The 24714-nt window shown below is 45.7% G+C and overlaps 1 protein-coding gene across 7 annotated transcripts in view; it reads right to left on the reverse strand.

Annotated features, from left to right (window-relative positions):
* TBC1D1 (TBC1 domain family member 1) overlaps positions 1-24714 on the reverse strand; it is a 231997-nt gene that overhangs the window by 15479 nt on the left and 191804 nt on the right. For 6 of the 7 annotated variants that reach the window (XM_060111224.1, XM_060111254.1, XM_060111233.1 and 3 more), the window contains 5 exons: positions 21585-21770; positions 15507-15668; positions 10647-10805; positions 5663-5907; positions 3464-3623 (listed from right to left, as the gene is read on the reverse strand). In XM_060111224.1, the coding sequence (XP_059967207.1) occupies positions 3464-3623; positions 5663-5907; positions 10647-10805; positions 15507-15668; positions 21585-21770 (912 nt within the window). The remainder of the gene's footprint in view (positions 1-3463; positions 3624-5662; positions 5908-10646; positions 10806-15506; positions 15669-21584; positions 21771-24714) is intronic. The other variant, XM_060111242.1, reaches the window with a different exon arrangement.

Below are 24714 nucleotides of genomic sequence, written 5' to 3' on the forward strand. Positions count from 1 at the left end.
TCACTTCATCACCGCTGTATCGCGTTACCTGGAAGAGCCCTTTTCCCTGGCCACCCAAACAGTCTCGTTTCCCAGTCTAGTTTAGTCCTGAAGCCTCTCAGCACCCCTCCCTACATTACAGGTGGCTTCTGTGTTTGGCCAAACCCTGATCTTTAGATTCCACCTCCTCTCTCATCTACTTGGCAGCACATCCTATAGAAAACGTCAGGAGCCTAATAATAGCACAGCCACCACCTCCAGCAGCAGCAAGGCAGGTCCTATTTTTCAGACTTTTTCCCCCCAAAGGTAGACATGAGGAGGTGAACAGAACAAGCATCTCTCCCAGGACCCCTCTACACCCAGACTGGAAAAATACAGGAGGAGGCGATTTTACATTATGTGACTCCTGACATCCAGAGGAGTGTGGTTCATTACCACGTAAAGGTCAAGGCACGAGCATCACTGGCAGCTGTCCCTCCAAGTAGCGTATACTTAGTTCGAGGTAAGCTATTGATCTATATAAGAGCTATGCTGACTGCAAGCTGAGAATCCGTGACTTACATATAAAATAGTGAATAGTTAACAGAAGTCCACTTGGTTTTAGGTTTTATCCAGGCGTAAGGGCCTATAATGAAATGGACCCCAGGCCAAAAAAGCCTACAGTATATGTATGAATGGCAGGCTTTGGGATTTAAAATGAAGCTACCCACCAATGCGGAGCTAAGTCACCGATGCTAAATACAGAAATGTTTTTTAGCAAAACCTAACTTTTCTATGGACCTTACCAATAAAATGGTTCCCTTTTAACTAGTGATAGATGGAATGACCTCACAACACAGTGCTTTCTTGAGTCCCCACTTCCCTGCTTATAATCTCAGGAGCCCTGAGCCCTTAGCCAGCTGGAAACGAACTCACTCCGTGCAGCGGGGGTCTGTGGGCTCCAGGACTCACAGAGACTGGCATTGTTATGCATCATGTACAAGAAACTCCAAGACCTACCTCTGACTGCATAATATCGAGAAGAAGACCCTGCTTTTGCTGGCTTCAGCTTTACTTATGACGTCATGAGGATGAGCTTCAGAGAGTTCTGAATATTCTGCAACACAAGGGCTGTCATTTCCAAAGCAGATTTTGCCTGTCTGTCTGATTGCTGTTAATGCCTCTTACCCACTTCTGCAGTGAGGAAAGAGCTCTTCCCCCAGAGCTTTACGGCCCTAGAGCCCAGAACTCCGGGCAGCAGCAGCTTCCGTGCCTGCGACTGAGGCAGCGACACACGGCGCTGACCCTTCGGCCCTTCCTGCTCAGCCCCCTCTGCAGAGTTTTCTTCACCAACAGTGTAACTCGGTGCTCGAGCTGTTTTCAAACCATCTAATAGCACTCCCTCCTCCCCCTTTCAATCTTCACTGCTCTCCGTTACCCTTTTGAAAAAACACAGTAAAGAATCAGGAGAAAAAGTGAAGGAGACTGATGATTTTCTTTTCATTTCCAGAGTAAGAAAAGTAAAAAACACAGAAATGTTTGGCAAGAAAGACTGAAGCCCACAGCTAAACATCTTGTAGTTTCTGTGACTCTTTTTTGGTCAACTAAGCAGGTAATTTTGAGGATTTTTTTGTGGGATCTTCCCGGACCGGGGCACGAACCTGTGTCCCCTGCATCGGCAGGCGGACTCTCAACCACTGTGCCACCAGGGAAGCCCTTTGAGGACTTTTTAAAAAAACTATGGTATAAAATCTGCATGAAATCTCACTAATGATTTGTTTAACCAGGGAAAGAGTGTTTAGTATCAATTATTTTCAGTGCTTATTTTTTTTTAGGGACGGAAAATAAAAATCAATTTGAGGAGGTAGCTATGCAAAAATGGGAAGAGTAGTGAATATTTTAAGAACCTAGATTCTCCTAGTAAAGCCAAATGGTAAATTCCGTAAAAGTTCTTGTGGATAGAAGTAAATGATAATAAAAATCTAGTACTTTGGCGGTGGTTGGGGGGGAAGAGGAGGAGAGAAGACGACTCACTGCCCACTTAAAAAGCAAATTTTAGGCAGGCTTTCCAGGTGGCGTAGTGGTTGAGAATCCACCTGCCAATGCAGGGGACATGGGTTAGTGCCCTGGTCTGGGAAGATCCCACATGCCATGGAGCAACTAAGCCTGTGCGCCACAACTGCTGAGCCTGCGCTCTAGAGCCCACGTGCCACAACTACTGAGCCCACGTGCCACAACTACTGAAGCCCACGTGCCTAGAGCCTGTGCTCTGCAACAAGAGAAGCCACCGCAGTGAGAAGCCCACGCACCACAACAGAGTAACCCCCGCTCTCCACAACTAGAGAAAGCCCGTGCACAGCAGCAAAGACTCAATGTAGCCTAGAATAAATAAATTTATTTTTTTAAAAAAAGCAAATTTTAGGATTTCTAGAATCTAGATATACAAGTGGTCTGCCCAAAGCTGCCTAAAGTGACTCTCTCTTTTGTGAACAATCCCTTTAAGATGGTCTCTAATTCTAAAAACGAATCTAAAAAAGTATAAGAGTACAGGTTTTTAAGCTATCAAGTGACTCAACATAAATGGTACTTTAAAACCACTTGGTATGTGATGACAATCAATTTTTTAATAACCTCTTCCTCCACAATAAGAAGATAAAAAGAACCTGAATTGTCAGAATTATTACTTCATCCTGAAGCAGGGAAAGCACACTGTACAACAGCTGACTGCTCACAGCATGTCACTCGGCTCCTATCCCTGCCAGGTCAAGGCAGCCTTTTACATTTTTTAAATTTTTAGTTTTTTAAATTGAAGTCTAATTGACAAGGCAGTTTTGAGACTTTGCATGTGAACATTCATTTAAAACTTTGACAGAGACTATCTTTTCGAAAAGTAAATCAAGTAAACAGGAGATGGTTTGAAATGTGACCCGCCCTCAGTTACAGGGGCACAGCAGTGGGAAGATGATGCGGGGGGCGTGTGAGGACGGACCGTGGGTCGGCGACACAGAGGTGCCTTCGAGAGAGCACGCCGGCAGAGGAAGCGAAGAGCCAAGGGTAGGGGAAGCGGAGCAAGAGGAGAAGATGCAGGCGAGACCTAGAAAGAGCAGTGGCCCAGGACTCCCGCTGGAGAAGTCTTAGGGAGCTCAGCGACCAAGGCCCGGGCCACAGAGGTCGAGGAAGACGGCTCGGGAGAAACATCTCTGGGCCCCGCACCAGGCTCCTCGGCCCAGCCTGCAGCAAGTCTGCTCCAGGGGGAGCCTGGGGGAAGGGAATCGGATCTAAGCCCACAAGAAGGCATGGAGGGGAGGCCCTGATCATCAGAAGCTAAGCAGGTCCTGAAACTCCCGAAGCCTGATCCTCACTAAACTGAGAATGACAAGTAACACCCTGTTTCCTGTAGAAGACCCAGGTATAAAAATGAGAAGAATCACCACGGAGTGACGACACACGGTTCCCCTCTAACTCGAGGACGCGAGTCCTGGCGAACAGACTCACACACACTCACCAAAGACTCTGGCTACGAACCCCAGGGGGAACTGCGAGGCGAACACTGTGAGGAACCAGGGTGCGGCGTAGAGGCTGGGGCCGATCTCGTGCTCCTCCAGGTGATCGTATAGGTCTCGGTGGTAGTCGTGGAGCAGCCTCGAAAGCTGGTACATCTGGATCTGCAGGGACACGCACACATGGTCACCGTGAGAGATCAGCATCCACCCCGCTCGGAGGCGGAAGGACCACGGAACTCTCTTCGTGGCTCCTGAGACCCCTGCTCTCGCCCTCCATCATCCAGCGAGTGCTTGCTGGGGCTGTTGTGGCCAGGCAGGGGCTGGGCTGGGCCCAGGGCGCTCACGGCGGGGCTCCTCCGGCCACGGCCTTTCTTCTTACTGTTCCCTCACGCTCCTCGGCTAGGAGAAGCTACGCATCTGTCCTGTGGCAACATTTCGTAAACGCACATTCTTAGCAAAACCCAAAGCCAGGGGAATCTGAAGTAAAAAGGCAGCCTCTCGCCAACAGCGAAGTGAGGACACAGACTCTGCAGAAGGATGCGACTGTATCTGTTCCCTTAAGTTCCCGCTGAATGCCCCCCCGCCAAACCACTCAAGAGGCAGGACAAGTGTGACCTCTTCAGGTTTACAACACAGGAAAGTTAAAATAAGCTGACAAGCGTTTATCTCGAGATGGAGAAAGCTTTTCCAACTGGGCTGGACGTGAGCTGAGGGGGCTCCCTCTTCAGAGTGACGCGGCCCTGGCAGGAAGCCCATGAGGGTCCCGGGGCTCACAGCTGGCCTAGAGCCAGCCCCGACTGAGCAGTCCCTGGCCCGACCCCAGAGGAACAGTGACCTGGAGAGGGTGCTACAGCTGGATATGTACTGCCCACAATGGGAAAAACTGTTTCCAGGAGGCCAGACAACATAGTTCTCTCAGGTACCAGCTGCGGCTCTTTTGTATCAAAAAGAAATCTAAACTCTAGGCCACCAGCCCAAACACAGCCATGTGTATACTATACTACACACGACTTGTGTAATATACTATATCAGTATATACTGTTGTATACTATACTATACAAATCTGAAAAATTCCACTCTCTTTGATGGCAGGTGCACCTACATTAAATACGCTAACGGGGGTATGTAGGAAGAACCCGACAGCATGTGTGGAAAATGTTATGTGGGCCCAAATCTCCTAGTGAACGGGATGGCTTCCTTCTATGGGATTTATGTTCACGTGGTACACACACACAGGTGGAGGTGAAAGGATTTCTAGCCATGTTGTTCAGTGCTCTGGAAAAGTCCTTGGCTCTAACGTACACTTTCTAAGGCTCTGAAATCAGAGTATCTTGCTGGTAAACAAACACGTAAACACATGTTCCAACATTTAGGAATATCCTCAAAGCAGGATCCAGAGTTCTCCCCGCTCTGAAAGGCGGTGGTAGCAGCAATGGAACACACTGTTGTATGGGGTTTTCTTCTGACGTGACCTGCCACCTGTCACTCATTCATTCAACAAATACGGACGAGGCACCCACTTCATCCCAGGCACTACCCTAGGAACTAGGGACTCAGCTCCAAGACAGGTAAGACCCCTGCCCTCTCATGATATACGCTAAGGAGAGCCAGAAAATAAACAATAAATAAGGAAACAAGATAATTTCAGGCAGTAAGTGTGTTATGCAAAAGGAATGAGACAGGATCACATGACACAGCGAGCCGGGGTGGGTGGAAGAGGGGGGGACACGGCATCTGCGTGAACAGGTGATATCTGAGCTGGACATGGGATGGCAGGGGTTGAGGGGTAGGGATGGGATCCTTGGCAGAGGGAGGAGCAAATACACTGGGAGGTAGGAATCAGACCACCTGAAGGTGGTCTGACAAAGGGTAAAAGGGAGGGCGCCCTGGAGTCAGACAGGCCTAGGTTTAAATCCCAGCTCTGCCACCTGCTAGCTGTGTGACCTGCTCAAATTACATAACCTCTCTGAGCCTTAGCTTTCCCATCTCTAAATTGAGCTGATCAACAATGTCCTCCTGAAGTTTGAGGAGGTAAGTGCACATGCAACATTTGGTGTAAGGCCTAGCACAGAGTAAGTTCTCAGCAGTGACAGATGTTACCGTGTTAACTGGTGGTGGGAAAGTTCCTTAGATATACCTGGAAACGGATCATAAACATTTTAGAGTTCATCTTTGTCAAAGACTTAAGGAATGCTCTCTACCTGTAAAATAATCATGTCTGGCCGATACTGTTTCCGCAGACCCATGTCAAACATCAGAAACTTGAGCATGTTGAATGCCTCTTCTTCGCCCATATGAAGCAGCAGAATGCCTGCTACAAAGCTGAGACCTTGGCAATAGCCTACTTCCTGGTCGAGAAGCGAGTAGGCCTTCAAAATGTTGTAAAGTGACAGCTGCCCTGCTCCTAGCTGAGCAGAGAAGTATGGATGTGTTGGAAAGGTTCGCCCTGTGAAAACAAAACACATTTGTTGTATTTTGAAAAAAAGAAAGCCTACTGAACCAGAAATCTGATGTGCTTTAGGTTAAAGCAACAGATCTTTACAAGTGGGATCACGTCATAAACCAGCTCTATAAACAAGTCAGCTGGTTGTTCTTGGAAAAATGCTTGCTATTAAAAAAATCAGCAATTAATCATGCTTTCAGGTGAAAGAAATGAGAACCGCCTTCGGGCCTGCAGATACCTGGATTTCCATCTAAAACAGGAAGAAGAGTGTCTATCCTCTAAACAGGAGTCTAGTGTCCAGAGGAGCGGTCAGCTGTGGTTCTCTACCCAACCCCACTCCAGCACACGCCCCGATCAGCTCTGCCCAGACTGCTCATTTCCCGACAAGTGCTTCACACCACACACACATTTCTCTTCTTTTAAACCATAGGCAGTGCTTTGAAACACAGTGGGGAGCAGTAGGTATTTTCTTTTATACAAAACAATTACCTCTCAGAAAGAGGTTAAAATAAAACGCTCTCGACATCCCGATTTTCACAAAAAGCTGGTACTCAGACAAAGTTTAAAAAGACTTCTGTCCAGGAGGCTTGTGTGGTTGATACCTGTCAAATCCCACCTCACCCTCTCCTTCTGGAATGTGACTGATGGGGAAGTGTGTTTCTAGGGAGCAGAAAAATGCCTGATTAAAGAGATGCTCAGCCGGGGCCACGCCTGGACCCAGGTGAGAATTACGGCCTTGTGTGGATCAGCAAAGGCAGAAGTGCATGGAGGCCACGAGGGAAACATTCACCTTAATTATGTGGTCTCAGCAAAGGGAGGAGGATACATTCGTGTGTTCTTCCTCAGCCCCGTGAGAAAGCACTGAATCAATCCCGATCAGTTTACCTGAACTTGACTTAGGAGGGCAGCAATAGTCTTTGCCTGATTTCCTGTCCTGCGTTCATTTCTCTCTCGCTGCTCTACCTCTCCCCGCAACAAACCTTCCTATACGCACCCTGCACAAGTCACCCCACTGCTGGAAAGCCATGGGGAGCAGTTTCTAAGTCTGTTCTCTGATTCAATGGTTTCCCTCCATTTCTGGAGCTGTTCCAGTATCCCGGCCAACCCGCCTATCGTGGGAGAGGCCGGACAGCATCCCAGGGGAGGCACTGACAACGGGATACCCAGGAGAGCACCAGCTGACAGGGTGGAGGGTGACCTGGGGCCTGAAGGAGGTCTCTAGCTCGCTGCTCAGTGTCCCCTCCCCCATGGCCTTTTGTGTGGCCACGACTAGATGGGAGGCACAGCCAGAAGGCAGGATACTGGGCAATACAGATTGTCCACCCAGGATGGAGAGCCGGAGAAGAGAAAAGTTACAATTACCTGAGGGCAGCACAAATGGATGTGCTGGAACCATGCCTGGAGGGTGGGGCAGGTTCTGGAACTAAGGCCCCAGCATGACTTGCTAAGTGTCATCTGGTACACTGTTTCCTCCTGGCTCAATGGGGCCAACTCTGACAGCGTTTCTCCACCTAACCAGAGGAGGGGAAGGCTGTGTTGGTCTGCAGTGGACAAAGCCAAGACAGAGAGAAGCCATACAGTGTCCTAGAGGGGACATGATATACAGAGACTAAGAAGAGCGAGGTTCTAGAACTTTCTGCCACTGAGTAGTGGCCTGTAACTTGGGCAAACCACATCTCCTCTGAAGTGGAAATAATGTGTTCAAGTTCATACAGGGCTGTGTAAAGCTGAAATCCAACAAAGCTAGAGAATATGGTTCACAAACTGTAAAACACTGCCCAGCTACAAAGTCTATTATTCTCACTCCTTGGAGGAAAAAATATTGCAAACCTGATTAGATTAACAGCTAACTTCAGAAAAGTAAAGCAAAAGCCAGGAAAACAAAAATCCTTGCAAACCCCAAATACCTCCAACCAATAAAGCCTTCTGTTCTTCTGGCCAGGATATGGATGTCACTTTTTTAAGAAAAACTGAAACATGATTTGTTTTTGCTCTGCCCTGCACACCTCTGTTGGGCCTTGAGTGAGTCACACTGTAGACTAAATTAAAAAGTGCAGACAAAACAACTGACTTGGCAAATACCACCTTGGTGAGAGGTGAGGGGGAAGCAATGGGCAAAGTTTGGAGAAACTTCTAGGCGAGGCCTCCGTGAACCCAGCAGAGCCAGAGCCTGGCAGGCAGGGCACCTGGCACACCACTGGACTGGGGCTGATATTCGGCTCTCCCAGTTCAAGGGAGGAGGGAAGGCTGGCCCTGGAGGAAGCCTGGAGAGACGCACAGATGTCACCTGGGAGATGCACTGTTGGAAACAGAACTTCTTTGGGACCTTGGGAGGGCACTGAGAAGGCGTCCGAACTGGGAAAGAAGTGAGGTGGAGAGACAAGGCTGGCGCAGTCGGGGTGAGGCGTGGGGCTGCAGAGGGTGAGGGTGGGAGATGGGCAGGGGCAGAGAGGACGTGAGTGCAGCCTGGGAAGGAGGAAAGGCCGAATCTCGGCTCTTGCAGACTCTGGGCCAACTAGAGGAGTGGCAGCCGCAGGCCCCTGGGCAGGGCGGTGCCTGAAGGTGGCTGCGCAAACACAGCCCCGCCCGAGGACGTCATGCTGACGTGGCCTTTTCCTCCCTCTGCAGAAGAGTAACTGCCTCTGAGCTACGGGAGGCAGAGGCCCAGTTCTGCGTGTGGAACAATGAGGAATATTTACTGAAAGAAAACTGAGAGAAGAGAGGAGTGAGGAGGAAACATCGTCCCCCCATCCTCCTCCCATCCCGGGGTGGGGGCAGAGACCATGTGTGCTCCTTCCTCCCTTTCAACCTCCTACCCGAAATTTATTTTTTTCTTCATTTCACATGATCGGAACGTGTCACTTTTTCTGTTACTCACCACATGAGCAAACAGAGCTTCTGCCAGTTCACAAAACTGCTTCCTTAGGGTCAGAGGGCCAAATGGGCTCCAGCCCCAGGCCTCACATTTTCACTGTCCCCAGGGCGCAATCACGGCCTATCAGCATCACCCTGCACCCAGCCAGCCTTCTCCTAGGAACACACGGGGCTCCTGGGCAGAGGGCCTCAGGGATGGAGGGGCCTACTGCAGCACAGAGCCGGAGGGGGTTTAGGTCCTGGCACTCAGCTGTGTGACCACGGTCAACACTTGACCTCAATGCGCTTCAGAGACTTTTCTCGTTTCTTAAAGAGGATACAGGGCCAATTTTCCAAGGTTTCTGTGAGGGTCACGTGAGATTGGGATGCTAGTGCCGTGCCTCACAGTCAACATCAAGAGATTTAGTAAGCATCTACTATGTGACAGGTTCTGTCCTAGGAGCTAGGGTACAATGGCAAATGGCCCCAAGTCCAGCCCACGGAGGGAGGGCTGCAACCTACTGGGGAGAAAGGCAATAAAAAGGCACTGCCACAAAACTAAGGACAGTTGCGGGGGGTGGGGGTGGGGTTAAAAGCACAGGCCTAGAGTCACACTGTTCAGTGGCACACCAGCTGTGTTACTTTGGACAAGTGACTTAACCTCTCTGCATTTCAATATTCTTAGCTCCAAACAAAGATAGAACAACATCTCCCTGATCGTGCTGTGGGGATTAAAGAAAAGAGTTTAAGTAACTTCACCCAACATTCGGTCCAAGGTAAGGTTAAGTACTAGCTTTAAACACTAATGACAATTGTCATAATGATAACTGTGATAAGTACGCTGAGGGGAGTATAGAGGGTGGGACAAGGCTTAGCAGAGGCACCTAACCCAACCTGAAGGTGGGAGAAGAGGCTGTATCAGGGACAGCTTCTCAGAGATGACATTTCAACTTAGACCTGAAGAGGGACATTTACACAGTCTACCCTGACGAAGTGCCGTGTGGCTGGACAGAAAAGCCTCGGTCCTGCCTGATCCAGCTCTCGCACCCCACACGGCTGGGAACTGTGCTGCCCCCCCCAGCTGCAGGAACCCGGTGGGCCCAGAACACGGACTGGGGAGCCCCGGGGTGGCGGCAGCCAGGGTGGATGTTCTGGAAGCAGGACCATGTGCCCTAGAAGCGGCGGGGCCGGGAGCCCACGGGGTTGCCCAGGAGCCCTGCTGCCAGCAGAGCCAGAGATGGAGGCCGCCGGGGGCGGAGCAGGCAGGAAAGGATGTCCCCACCTGGGGCCACTGACAAGACAGAAGGCCTTCTGTCACCATGGCTACAGCCTGCCTCCACAAGTTCTCCACTGTGGCAACTGCAAATGTACCCAAGACACCGTTTCCACCTTAGCGTTTTTAAAACTGCTCGAGAGACGAGGCGCCTCCCGTTCCCAGAATAAAATCACCCAGGGTGCACTCACAAACTCCTTTCTACAATTTTTCTAATAAATCCTGTTTGTAAACAATAAAGGCTAGGGAGTGGCTCCTGTAATTAAACGCAGCCTCAGCTCTGACACCTGCGTTTCCAGGATGTTCCTTGGGTTGACTGCAAAACCTCCTATCAATATCTGAGTCACTGAACTGAACCGTGGTCAGAACTGGAGCCTCCACGCCAGCCACCCTCCATGCTGGGCAGAGGTAACAAGCCACCCGGCGAAAACGGAGGTTTCTTTATAGACCTGAGAAGACATTTGTGATGACTCCAGGGCTTTGTTAATCGAAAGTCTCAGCAGCAAATTCTGATTGCTAAACCTCAAGGCAGAGCACTAAATAACTCGGACAGTCTCTTCAGACTTTTCAAGTGAGTGAAACCTCCATTTTCATGTCAAATCGACTGCAGGCTTACCGAGGTCGATGAGAATGGCGTGCTGGTGGGAGGTGAGCTGCTTTAAGAGCTCTTTGTATGGCGTGTCCTTTGGCTGCTGTTTACTGGGAAACGGGTGTTTTAGGTGGTATTGCTCTGCTAGGAATTTCCAGATTTCGCCCCGGTGATGTCGCGGCACACCTTCAAAAGCGGGGGTGGAAAAGAGAGAGAGGGGCTTCATGTACAGACTTCAACTTAACAATAAAAACGAGTCGTGTTTCATTCCACTGATCCAACTTCTAGTTCCACTGCGAATTAACTGCATAGGAATGGAAATAAAGCAACCAGAATTCTGTCGTATTTTCTCCCTTCCTTCCTTCCTCCACACTCCCAGCCATTCTTCCCTCACCTCCCTGACCCCCTCCCACCTTTCGTAGTACATATCTAGGTACTATGTGCAGACTGTGCTAGACTCTGTGATAAACTGATGAATGACATGAACCCCTATAACTGGCGCCAATTACTAACTCCTTGGGAAATAACTGCAAGCATGTAAAATGACACTGCAAAATGGGATCTCAGGGACTTCCCTGATGGCCCAGTGGTTAAGAATCCACCTTCCAATGCAGGGGACGTGGGTTCGATTCCTGGTCGGGGAACTAAGATCCCACATGCCGCGGGGCAACTAGGCCCACGTGCCGCAACTACAGAGCCCGTACACTGCAGCGGAGGATCCCACATGCCGCAACGAAGATCCCGCGTGCCACAACTAAGACCTGACACAGCCAAAAATAAAAAATAAATAAGTAAAAAACTTTTTTTTAAAGTTAAAAAAAAAAGTGAACTCAGAGGAGGAAGAGATGCAAAGAGGTGAGTTTGGACCAAGGAGATCAAGGTTTCCTGGACTCCTTCACTTGTGCCAAGACTCAAGAGTGGGAGAAAGAAGAGAGAAGCCAAATCAGAGGAAGGGAACCAAGAGCGTTTCCACAGACCTCCCTGGGCACACGGCACATGCAGGAGGGAGCAGGTGACAGTCAGGCTGGAAGGGCTTTACTAGAGGCAAAACTGAGGGCAAGAAACCTGCACTTTATTCGGTAGCCGAAGGGAGCCACTGAATGTTTTTGAGTTGGGGAAGGAGTAGCCGAATCAAAGCCGAGATTCTGGAATACTGATTGGACGTCTTTCTGCAAGCGTGGGCTGGAGGAAGGGGCCAGTGGCTGCACAGGGGACGGTCTGCATGAACATACCCTGGTGGGCATTCAACATGCACCTACAAACAAGAAAAATGATCTAAGAGCCTCTACGTAATGTTTTAGACGTGATTAACTTAAAAACTCAAAGTAATTTTAAAATGTTGTCTAAAACTAAGAAAAGTCCTCTTACAGTCAGTGATGTTACTCAAGTCAAACCTCATTAGAAAAAGTGACTATTTTGGATCAAAATTCTTGGGCTCTTGATTCCGCTGTTTCAAGGGCCAAACGTGGAAATGGGGAGACAAAGAAAAAGGCAGGATAAGACACCAAACCCTCCTCATCTCTGAGGAGTGCTCTTCAGAGAAAAGGAGCCTCGTAATCAGGGATTAATCTCCCTTTTCATCCAGAAAAAAAAGTGAGCACTTTGTACCCTTCCCTGCCACTCGGAGAGCCTACCCAGGAAGGTCGTTTGCTAGTTTCCCCCAGCCGTCTCTGAGAGCAGATTCTACTCCAGGAAAGAGCAGCAGCTAACACTCCCTGTGAGGTGACCAGGCGCCGTCACCATTTTAAACACGTTACCTCATCCCCACAACCTGCTGAGGGAAATACGATGATGTTCCACATGGTGCAGATGGGGAAACAGAGGCCCCTTGCTGAGAAGAGATGCCCCAGCTAGTTGCTGGCAACCCAGGGAAACTGGCTGCCATTTTCTCTCAAAGTTCTCACTGTCACACAAGCTGCTACTCAGATGGGTACTGAGGAAAATATCTTACGCTCCTACCTGGCAATTAATAATAAAATCATCATTTGTGAATCTGAACCAGAAAGTCAATTTCATTTATTACAGATTCACAGGAGCTGTTTAGAAAGCATCACTCAGCCGTCTCTTGGAAATACTTATAGTCAGTAATTTGGTTTTACACTATGGGAGAAAAACAGGGCCACACTTAACTGTGACCATATCCTACACCTTCTCTGAATGTTTAATTCGGAGTCAACTGGATGATCCTGTGTAGTGGGTTGAGTGGTGACCTCCAAAAAGGTATGTCCACGTCCTGATCACCTGAAGCTGTGAATGTTACCATATTTGGGAAAACAGTCTTTGCAGAGATAATTAAGTTAGATAAAGACCTTGAAATGAGGCCATAACCCAGAATGACAATGACTTTAGAAAAGAGTCACACAGAGGAGAAGACAAGAAGAGGAGGCGATGTGCCCACAGAGGCAGAGACTGAAGTGACGCAGCCACGGTCGAGGAGTGCCAACAGCCACCAGAAGCTGGGAGAGGCCAAGGGCGACCCTGTCCGCGCCCTGACTTCAGACTTATGGCCTCCAGAACTAAGAGAGAAAACTTTCTGTTGTTTTAGCCACCAATTTTGTTATCATTTGTTATGGCAGCAACAGGAAACTAATTCACCCTGATATCTGCCTTTTTATACTGTTCTGTTTCTTTTCTCCCTACTATTCCTGCTCAGAGATGTATCTGGAGGGGTGGGGGGATGTACAGACACATACACACCTCATACTTCACACTGTATTAGAAACAAATGTGGGCTGAAAAACAGTCAGCATGTTAAGTGATTAATAGTGGGGCTTTTCACAAAATATTTTTGTCAAACTGGGAAATTTCCCAAGTTATGAGATGACCAATTTCCCCTTATTACTAAATCATTCCCATTATCTTATCAAACCTTTATTTTTGGGAGGAAAAAAATACTGGCCGCCCCTGGACAGTACCACATATTCTGGTGTTTAAGAGAAAGCTTAGATTTTACGATTTAAAAACAAAGGGTCATGCAAATCGGTGCCACTGTGTTTGCTAAGAATGACCTGGAACAGCCTTCCGCACACTCGGTTTTGCCTCCACTCCTAACCCCAGAAAGAAACCTGGCAGTGGACTGGGCCTGCAGGCAGGAAGCCACCCTCCCCCCAGATGTAAATACTTTTTAATTTTTACTCACTTTAGAAGTAATACATGCTCACTATTTAAACGTGAGAAAAACAAACAAACCTTCTGAAAATACAGAAGGTATAAAGAAGAAAGTGAAAAACCATTCATAACTAGAGGGAACATATAATTCACCATCCAAAGCAGGAAGCTTTTGAAAGCGAAGGGGAGGAAGGTTATTAATTACTAGACAGGTTGTAAAGCAGGGTGATGCTGGGTAACCCGGATGGATGGCCATCCCGTCTACAACTCAGGTTATCTGCAAACACGTCAAGGATGTCTTTCTACATATACACATATGGAGATACACAGCTGTACATGAGGCCAGGCTGTCCTTTCTCATTTAACGACTGACCTCAGACACCTTTTACTGCCATCAATATAAATCTACTGCGTTATTTTCAAGGAATATGACATGGGTGTGGTCACGCGGTTGGGGTTTTTTGGGTTCTGCTTTGTTTTTTGGCCATTAAACACTGCCACAATCCGCACTCTTCCCACTGCAGTACATTTTTGACTGATTCACTTCTAGAACGGGTTTCTATACGTGGCAGTGCTGGGTCAAAGGTGAGCAGAGTTTGCTTCTGGCCCATATTGCCAACTGCTCAGGTAGCCTCTTTGCAATCCCACTGCTAGAAAAGTACGCTCCAGATTATAAAGTTCTACACCTTGATACCTTCAGAGAAATCGTTTAAAACCAAAGTAAACTTTGAATTATTTAAAATTCCCCAGAATTATTCCTCCTTCTCCCAAGTTGACACCCTAAAATCCTGCCACCTTGATCGAACTTTAACTTGGGATGTTTATAAATCTCTTTATTTCCGTCACTTAGGGGTCTCATTAAGAGGAGAGGCCGGGCCTCCCTGGTGGCGCAGTGGTTGAGAGTCCGCCTGCCGATGCAGGGGATACGGGTTCGTGCCCCGGTCTGGGAGGATCCCATATGCCGCGGAGCGGCTGGGCCCGTGAGCCATGGCCGCTGGGCCTGCGCATCCGGAGCCTGTGCTCCGCAACGGGAGAGGCCACAACAGTGAGAGGCCCGCATACCGCAAAAAGAAAAAAAAAAAAAAAAAAAAAAGAGGAGAGGCCTTCTTACCCACACAGCATCTTTTTTTTTTTTTTTTTTTTTTTTGCAGTACGCAGGCCTCTCACTGCTGTGGCCTCTCCCGTTGCGGAGCACAGGCTCTGGACGCGCAGGCCCAGCGGACATGGCTCACGGGCCCAGCCGCTCCGTGGCATGTGGGATCTTCCCGGACCGGGGCATGAATACGTGTCCCCTGCATCAGCAGGCGGACTCTCAACCACTGCGCCACCAGGGAAGCCCCACACAGCATCTTTTATTTCAAGGGCTGCAAAGTAACTGGAGAGCTGGAATCCAAACCGGAGCCTACCTGCCTGAAGTCCGGGCTGGACACTATGTTACCTCCCGAGAGCACCCAGACAGAAGGCACACAATTCACTGTCAGTTTACTATTTCACTCAACGTATCATCACATCATTACCCAGTTTGTAGGCAACTAAGCCCTTAGGTATTCTTTTGTCTTCTTCCTGTTTCCTTAATTAACTTAATTAAGAGGAATCATGAAAGGTAATGAAACTCACATCAATTAACTAAGACATCTGGAAACAGATTAGGTAAAGACATGATAAATAGGAGAGAGATGGCCACTGAAATTGGACTTAAAATTTTTTTTTTATTCCATACTTCTCCTCAGTCATCAGTGAGGGGTGAGGCCGACTGGATTGATTCCCAGTTAAGCTTACCTTGCCCAACAGCTGAGTGCATTTTTTCCATGTCAAACTTAATTTTTGATCTTCCTGGAGTGGTAAGCATTTTTTCCCATACTGTAGTTACTTCTTTAAGACAAGGAGTGATTTCTTCATAATCAAGCTTTAGGCGCTTGTTCAGCAAATCATTCTCAGAGGCTAGAACAGACAATTTAAGAGCACGTTAGTGAATGCTACGGCTCCGTGTCTCCTACTTCACAGCACGGCTGCCTGCTCATCACCACCGCTGAGACATCAAGCAGCTACAAGCCAGCTTAACAGGACCAACGTAAAGACACGGTTCCTGCCCCACCACAGCTTCCTTACCTTGGAAGAAGCTAAACACCTAGGAGGAATCCTTGATTCCTCTTAGTCCTTCACCCCCAATGGATTCTGCTGGCTCTACTGCTAAAATACACCCCACACCTATCCAATACTACCCATCTCCACAGCTACCCTATTAACCAGAGACATCTCAAGGGCAGGAACTATGTGTTAGAATTCCCAGCGCCTGGCATGATGAGCTCTCAACAAAACTTCATCTAAACTAGGAGAGGCTCTCTGAAGATAGTTCCTTCTTATTTAGAGCCAAACCTCCCTTAAGTAGCTTCTACCCTTCGTCACATTTCTGCTGCTGGGGCTGAACAGAATAAAGCTACCCTTTCCATGTGGCATCTCCTCAAATATATGAAGATAGCTATTAATAATAATCAAACTTATTCAAACTTATTCAGCTTACAGCTGCATTAAGAATTATACCTAAATTACCAAACTTGGGGGTGGGCGGGGGCAGGAGATCTAAGAAGGATTAAAACTGACAACCTCACTCCCACCTAAAACCACTAAATCCTATTCAGACAAGGTGGTGACGTTGTCAGCACCCATATCCATTCCACAGCCTATCTCCGATCTAGACTGTGAGTTTACTGGGAAAGCAGGTAGGATACATAGCTAAGCATAAGCCAACATACAGGCTTCTGCAGAGCTGATAAACTTGTCTTCTTTATGATAATAATAATAAATACTATATGTTTTAAGTACTTTATATTTAATAACATTTAATCTTTTTTTTTCTCTTTTCCTTTCTCTTTTTTTTTATTGGTGTATAGTCGTTTTACAATGTTGTGTTAGTTTCTGCCGTACAACGAAGTGAATCAGCTATATGTATACACATATCCCCTCCCTCTTAGACCTCCCTCCCAACTCACCCCCCATCCCACCCACCTAGGTCATCACAGAGCACAGAACTGAGCTCCCTGTGTTATACAGCAGGTTCCCACTAGCTATTTTATGCATGGTAGTGTATGTATGTCAATCCTAATCTCCCAATTCGTCCCAACTCCCTTCCCCTACCCCATGTCCACGCATCCGTTTTCTACATATGCATCTCTAGTCCTGCCCTGCAAATAGGTTCATCTGTAGCATTTTTCTAATCTTCAGGACACTGTGAGGCAGGTTTCTTTGGATGAGAAGACTGAGCTCCTCCCCCAAGGCCCAAGTAGGAGGCGGAGTGGGCCTGGGCCCCTTGCCTTTCTCCACCACACTGCAGAACTTGCTATGATTAATTATACACATTTTCTGAGACGAGGCAGGTATCAATTAGGGGCCTTAAATGTTGGATAGAATCCAGTGGAGCTATCTGGACCTAGACTTTTCTTTGTGTGAAAGAGTCTCAATACAGATTTTATCTCTTTAACAGATATAGGGCCATTCAGACTTCTTTTTCTTATTATTTCAGTTTTGATAAATTGCACCTTCCAATAAGTTTGTCCATTTCATCTAAGTTGTTAAGTTTATTGGCGAAGAGTTGTTCTTAGTCCCAGAGACACTAAGTCAGCCCACACCTCGCACAATCTGCTCTCCCCTCATCCCACAAATACACACTCCCCCAACCCCAACTTTTATTCTGGAGGAGACCGAGGCTGAGCAGGTTCATTACTTTGTCCAGGGCCACAGAAGTAGGATGTGCTGGGGGCAGGATTTTTGCACCCTGGATTATTGTTTAAATAGGAATTACAGCTATTTCATTGAGTTGCTCCTGTGAGGATTAAGTGAGATGAAATATACTAACCATCTACAAGATGTCTGCTAATTAGCAAGTACTCCACAAATTACCAGAAATATAAAAGCAAAAAAATCGAAATAATGTTGCTTTACAAACCAAGTGCTGATAACATGAAATATCTTCTTTTTCCCCATTAGAAACTGAGCAAATGATAATAACTCAAAGAATCTGGCTAATGCTAACCTGACAGTAAGATCTTAGTCATCTTATGCATGGTTTCTGTACTTAACTGACCCAGTTACCGCCTTTAAGAGTACAAATGCATCAAAAGATGGCGCTGAAAAGGGCTGCAGAGATCCCTCGTCCAGCCTCTCACTTCATGGACACAAACACTGAAGTTCGAAGTGAGCAAGGGACTTGCCTCAGGTGAGTTACTAACTGGTGGGTGGCCAGGAGGCCCTAGGCCCACTGCTGCCTCCTTCTCCTCTCCTGTGATGTTTCATCTTTATTCTTTTCCTTCTTACTTTGAAGAACACGTTTTCAAGGTCCTGCTGAATAACTCCCTGCGTGTGTGTGGAGTTCGAATTTTTAAAAATGTCAACCCTCAACTTCTCTCAGCTTCTCATCTACACACAGTAGATGCCATTAGAGCTGAGCTAACCGTTGTGGCACATAAGGTTCAGGGCCAGCCCTGCCCAACAGTGACTGCGAGCAGTACAAGGCTCTTGGGGCCAAATGTACATTTCTCTGGCAGTAAATTCTGCTGTGAGCACGTCTGGATACTAAACAGCCCAGAAAGCAACAAGAGGAACCTCCTCTGAAGTCAACAGAACAGAAATATCTGGCCAGAAAATGCAGCTGAAAAGGCTTATTAAGCTATGTATTTTGCTGTTGGCCCAAGCAACAGCCTGCCGTTTCAGTATCCTGACAACACTGCTCCCTAAACCAGTGGCCTCCAAAATGCCTTATCAAGCAAGGCAGATGGTGCAACCCCACAACAAACATCAAGGCTCTAAGGCAAGAACTTGAGATACAAGACCAAACTCTTTTATTAAATAAGTGTCTGCAAACCCATGTTTAAGAGTTTCTGGGGCTAGGAGAAACCAGGACTAAATGAGATCAAACTGTAACTTTGCAAAAGAGTCATCTAATCGCCATTTAACGTGGATGTGAGCTACAACCTGGACTGCAGACTAATAATGTTCAGGTCTGATTATGGCCCCGCACAGGGTGTGCTGTGGCTGCCTGTCCCAGTTCTGCTCTATTAGCAGCTGCCTTCACGGACAAAATGCTCTTCCAACTGCCATCATCTCCTGAAAACTTAGAAAGGGAAGGAAGGCTAAGAGGCTGGGAGTCTCAGTAATTAAATGACGCCCAAACTTGTAGAGATTTTAGAAAAACTGCACTCAATATCTAATTTTTTTTTATAACCAACGTGTAGTACTTGTTTAACTAGGAAAATATCTTTTAAAAATATCTTCAATGATAATCAATTAAAACTCAAAATTCACTGTGTTATCATTATGCCGATGTAGTATCTGCAACATTAAATTATATGACTCAGTCCAAAAAGCAGTATAGTGCCGACCAAAACCCATGGTTGTGGTGAGTCACCCTGCCGTCCTGCATCAGGCTACCCCATCATCATTTATAATGGGGGAAATGGCCTTGCAGAGGGTGCTGCAGGGGACTGAGGGCCCGGGAGAGAGGCCATGCATTTCAGTCCCAACACCACTGAAAATTAGCTGTTTAACTTTTGAGGAAATCACAATTGAGCTTCCAATGGTCTACAATGAAGTGAAACAGATTTAGATGACGTGGTTTGATTCTTTCTTGAATGCAGTGCTCCCAGAATAGTAATAAATATTTGATCCATATATTCAAAAGCCAGGAAAAAGGCTTAACCACAGGAAGAACCTCCTCCTATGTTCCTCTCATTTCTTTCCCCAAAAGCATGCAATTCAGCCTGAATTCTTGATCAACTGCAAGAGCCACTTCCAGCTGCAATTTAACCTTCCTTTAAAAGTAACTGAAAAGAAAACATGCGATAAAATGACTGCCTCTCTAGTGCACTCCTGGTTGGTTCTTGTCAAATCTTGCTTCTGTATTTAATGATTCTGTGCCCCCCATGCCACCCCAACAAAACTTACTAAATGTTTTTAGGCCATTCATGATCAGGCTCTTATTGCTGATTATTTTCCTCAGCAATACAGGTACTGTACACACTGACCCAATGCTTCCTAAATGATATTTAGCAAGTTTATTATGCTTTCGCCACCAAGATAAGCATATGTTGGACTTTACAGAGCTAAGGAGAGGAATAAATTCAAACAGTAAAAATAAGAGACCACACAGGACAGAACTCTGCCGGATGAAACAAGGAAGCAGCAAATGAGGATGCTGGCAAGGGCTAGTGAACAAGAGCAAGGTGTTCCAGGTACCTTAGGAAACTCTTCCCTGCCCATTCTAGTCTGCCTGGTCGCCAGTTACAAGGCTTTACAAAAGCTTTGCCACTGTGGCAACCTGATCTTGTCTCATCAGTCACAGTCACGATTCCTCCCAACATTCCCAAGAAGCCAGCCAGCACCCTTCCCACTTTAGAACTATGCCCTGATTTTCCGTAGCTGCCATCTGCAAGAAGACTGGCCAGGAAAAGCATTAAGGTTTATGACCTACATGATGAATGTAAGTGCCTTTTTACTTTTCAACAAAAATCCCCACCAACATACACATGATTATAAGCGCTGTGCTCCAAAGCTGTCATTTAGTCGATGGAACACTCAGCGATGCCGTCACTATTAAATCTCTTTTAGACATCTGCTTTTAGAACTACCTTCAAGAACATACAAGAAAATGGTAGAAAAATAGACTTGGAAGAAAACTTAGCATTCACTGCTCTAAACTCCCCTCACCATGGCATCCCTTTCCATAGCAGCCTCATGGGATGAACCGTCTCTCTCAGCTTCAATATTGGGTACTGCAGAGCCCACTACACCCGTAAGTAGACAATTCCAACTGCTCAACTACCCTCTTATCAAAAGGTCTTATTACTTTGTACTTGACTCTTGTTTTTGGTCAAAGATGACATACTTATATGGACAATGAACCTTATTCACCAGATTTGGTGTCTTAACTTTCAGCTCTATACAAACATCACAATAAAAGATGAAGCTCTGCAATCAAGGAGGAAGTTAATTCCAAAATTGCTCTGGACAGGGCCACCATGTACTACTTGTATAGCCTCCCTTTTAAAGAGTATGTTCAGATTTCCCAACCAAAATCCTCCTTATTTTATATCCAGGTAGCTCTCTGCACTCCAAGACCCATGCTCTTTGCAGTATACCACCCAGGGTACATACAACTCAGCTCCTTAGCTACTTAGCAAATAATATTTATTGGTTCAAATGACTATGGAAACAGGAAATGAACAGAATCTAAACTTTGAAAGTTCATGGCTTATTTTGACACTAACATAACCCTGGGTTTCTCTGAGCATTAGTTTCCTCTTCAGGCTATACCTGCCTTCTAGAGTTGTCACCAGGATTAAATGAGTCTGTCCTTATAAAACTTTGTTATCAGTACAGGTAGAGCTCAGCTAACTTGAAGTCTAGTTCTCTATTTTTCAGGCTGCCTGCCACTCACTAAAAACACACATAGAGTGAGGTTAGGAACTTTAATGATTTAGGTAGGATCAGTTCATACCTAGTACCAGGCAAAGACTACAGTTGAGGACAAAGCAGGGGGAGAGAGAGAAAGAGGAAAACAAAAAACACTTTTCAGAGAGTTAAAGCTTACACTTGAAGGATGTCTCTCAGAAGATTTAATTTAATATAATTGGCGAGATTATCATTAAATCTCCAGAAAGTGAAAAGTACTAACTTTGCTTTGGAAAAGTAACAGGTATTTAATATGCATGTGTGTATGTATGTATGTTAGAGTACCTTGCCTTTTTCTTCTTCTTTTTTTTTTTTTTAAAGAATAACACACTTATGTCTGATATGCTTCACTTTAGAGTCAGGACCAATTAAATCAACAGCAGGCCTGTTAAATATAAAAAATGGCAAACCAACCTTGCAGCTTCTGATTTTCCTTCTCCATCCTGAGGAGCAGTATCTGTTGTAGAATGGCCTTTTGCCACAGCTCTCGAAGTTCACGAGATGTCCTTTTCTTTTCCTCTGGGACAGCGCCAAAGGGTCCATCTTCACAAACTGGTTCTAGAGGAGATCGTGGGGGAAGCTCTCCCAGCTCTGAATAATCTGAGGAGGAAAAAGGACATTTCAGAATGGTCATTTTTCTTTTTTTTCCTTTTTCTTCCTCTTTATTTTGTTTTCTTTTTTTTTTTTTTTTTTTTTTCTTTTTGCGGTATGTGGGCCTCTCACTGTTGTGGCCTCTCCCGTTGCGGAGCACAGGCTCCGGATGCACAGGCCCAGCGGCCATGGCTCACGGGCCCAGCCGCTCCGCGGCATATGGGATCCTCCCAGACTGGGGCACGAACCCGTATCCCCTGCATCGGCAGGCGTACTCTTAACCACTGCGCCACCAGGGAGGCCCTTCTTTTTTTTTTTAAGTGAGGTACAGTTGCTGTACAATATTATATAAGTTACAGGTGTATAATACAGTGATTCACAATTTTTACAATTTTTAAAAAAAATTAATTTATTTTTTACTGGAGTAGAGTTGCTTTACAGTGTTGTGTCAGTTTCTGCTCTACAGCAAAGTGAATCAGTTATACATATATATATCCCCTCTTTTTTAGATTTCCTTCCCATTTAGGTCACCACAGAGCACGGAGTAGAGTTGCCTGTGCTATGCTCAATCTCCCAATTCATCCCACTCTTCCTCCCCCCCTTGGTAACCATAAGTTTGTTTTCTAATCTGCGTAATTCACAATGTTTAAAGCTTATACTCCATTTATAGTTAATATAAAATATCGGCTATATTCCCTGTGTTGCATAATATATCCTTGTAGCTTATTTTATACATAATCGTTTGTAGCCCTTATTCCTCTTCCCCCTCATTCCCCCTCCCCGCTGATAACCACTAGTTTGTTCTCTATCTGTGCGTCTGCTTCATTTTTGTTATATTCACTTGTTTGTTGTATTTTCTGGATTCTACATAAGTGAGATCATACATTATTTGCCTTTCTCTGTCTGACTTATTTCACTTAGCATAATCCCCTCCAAGTCCATCCGTGTTGCTGCAAATGGCAAAAATTCATTCTTTTTTATGACTGAATAGTATTCCTTTGTACACATATATACCACATCCAGAATGGTCATTTTTCAATAAAAATTTATATTTAAACATAATGCCTGATCAGAAAATTCTGCTCATTCAGATATTACACAATGGTATCACCAAATTTAAAAATCAAGTTTTAATATGCACTGAAAAACTACACCTGAGCCACAAACATCAAACAAATTATACTTCAAATAGTAATAAGCAAAAGTCGCATCAGCTGAGGAAATGTTCAAAGATATCTACTTTGTAAGGTATAATACTTTACCTTCTTCTGAGTTAATGAGTGTATTATTGATAACAACAGCAAGCATTCATACAGTGCTCTATACCAGACTGTTCTGAGGGTTTTATATATAATAATTTGTTTAACACTCAACCACCCTAACATGTAGGTACTGTAACTATTCAGTTTTAAAGAGAAGCAAACTAAAGCACAGGAGTTCACGTGCCTTGCCCAATGCCACACAGCTGGAAAATCGTAGAGCCAGGGTTGGAACCCAAGCAGTCTGGCTTTTATGTACATTCTTAACCACTGTGTTGTATATAAGGCTAGGTGTTTTTAAAAAAGATTAAAACTTACTTAACAGCCAAGAGTAACTGTGACCATTAATAAATCCTCTACCAAGTGCTGGGCACCATGCCAGGTGTTTTATATGGACAGACTCATTTCATCCTGATGCCAACTCCAGAAGGCAAGTATTAGCCTGAAGAGAAAACTATGGTTCAGAGAAGCCAGGTAATTTGCCCAGGGTGAGACAATGAATAAGTTCATGCTTTCTGTAGATACCCCTACAATTTAGATATGCCTACAATTCAAATGTTTCCTATGCCATCAATTTTCAAATTTCTATTTCTTAGTTGAAATCTCTTTACAGTTCAGGAATTTGTGGCTTTCCCAATTGCAGACACTCTGCTGCTGGTAAAGTGTTGTTGTATCTCACTAATACCTTACGGACACGCAGAGACCATCCCACCGGTTCACTATGAAACTAGCGAAGTCCCCACACACAAGTGGACCTCATCTGACACAATGCATTCTTAACACATGCCGTGAAAAGCCCCGTACAGGCAACCTGAGTCTCACAACCCCCACCCCCGTAAGACAATACACTATCTCTTCCATTCAACATCTCCAACACAATTCCATGTTATGACTAATTTATAGAACAGTCATCACCATTGCTCTTTATCTAAAGCTGGGTTTGTTTTCCTGCTATGAAATCAAGTACAAGCTACAAAATGTTTAATTTCCTAATGTAACTTGTCCATCTTAACTCCTCTTGAAAGTACAGGATCTTTAAACAAATGATAAGCCATTAAGAATGCCTTATAATCTCTGTAAGCATTTAAATGCTTATCATCACATTTTTATTTGTTTATTTCATTATGACCCTGTTAAACAAATGAATTAAAATTCTGCTTCTTTTGGAGGTAAGAAATAGACCGTTTATGCACGTTACAGGAGGATGCTCACGTGTAATGGTCAATATAAAAGCAAGAATTAAAATTGTCTATATTGTATGATCTCAATTTTATAAGTATTACGAGAGGCAGTACAGTTCCATGATTAATAGGTCGGGCTCTGGAGCCTGGCTGCCTGGTTTTTAATCGAGACTCTGCATTTATGGATTTTGTGATCTTTAGCACGTTGCTTAACCTCTTTGTGCCTCAATTTCCCAATCTGTTAAGTGGGAATAACAGCACCTCCCTCATAGTGGTGTTATAGGGATTGAGTTAATACATACCATACAAACCACCTAAAACAGGGTCCAACACACAGTAATACAGTGAACATTAGCTCTTATTGTTTGCTACCACATATTCACTAAGGGCACAGAAAAAAATACCGGAAGGAAACGCATCAAAATTTAGTCACTCAACATCGTAAGCTCTGAGAAGGCTAGAACCTTGCCACCTTGTTGACGGGGGTCTGTCCAACACCAAGCAGTCCCTGGC

This window comes from Mesoplodon densirostris, chromosome 1 (assembly GCF_025265405.1).
Source record: "Mesoplodon densirostris isolate mMesDen1 chromosome 1, mMesDen1 primary haplotype, whole genome shotgun sequence".
In the NCBI taxonomy this organism is placed as follows: Eukaryota; Metazoa; Chordata; class Mammalia; order Artiodactyla; family Ziphiidae; genus Mesoplodon; species Mesoplodon densirostris.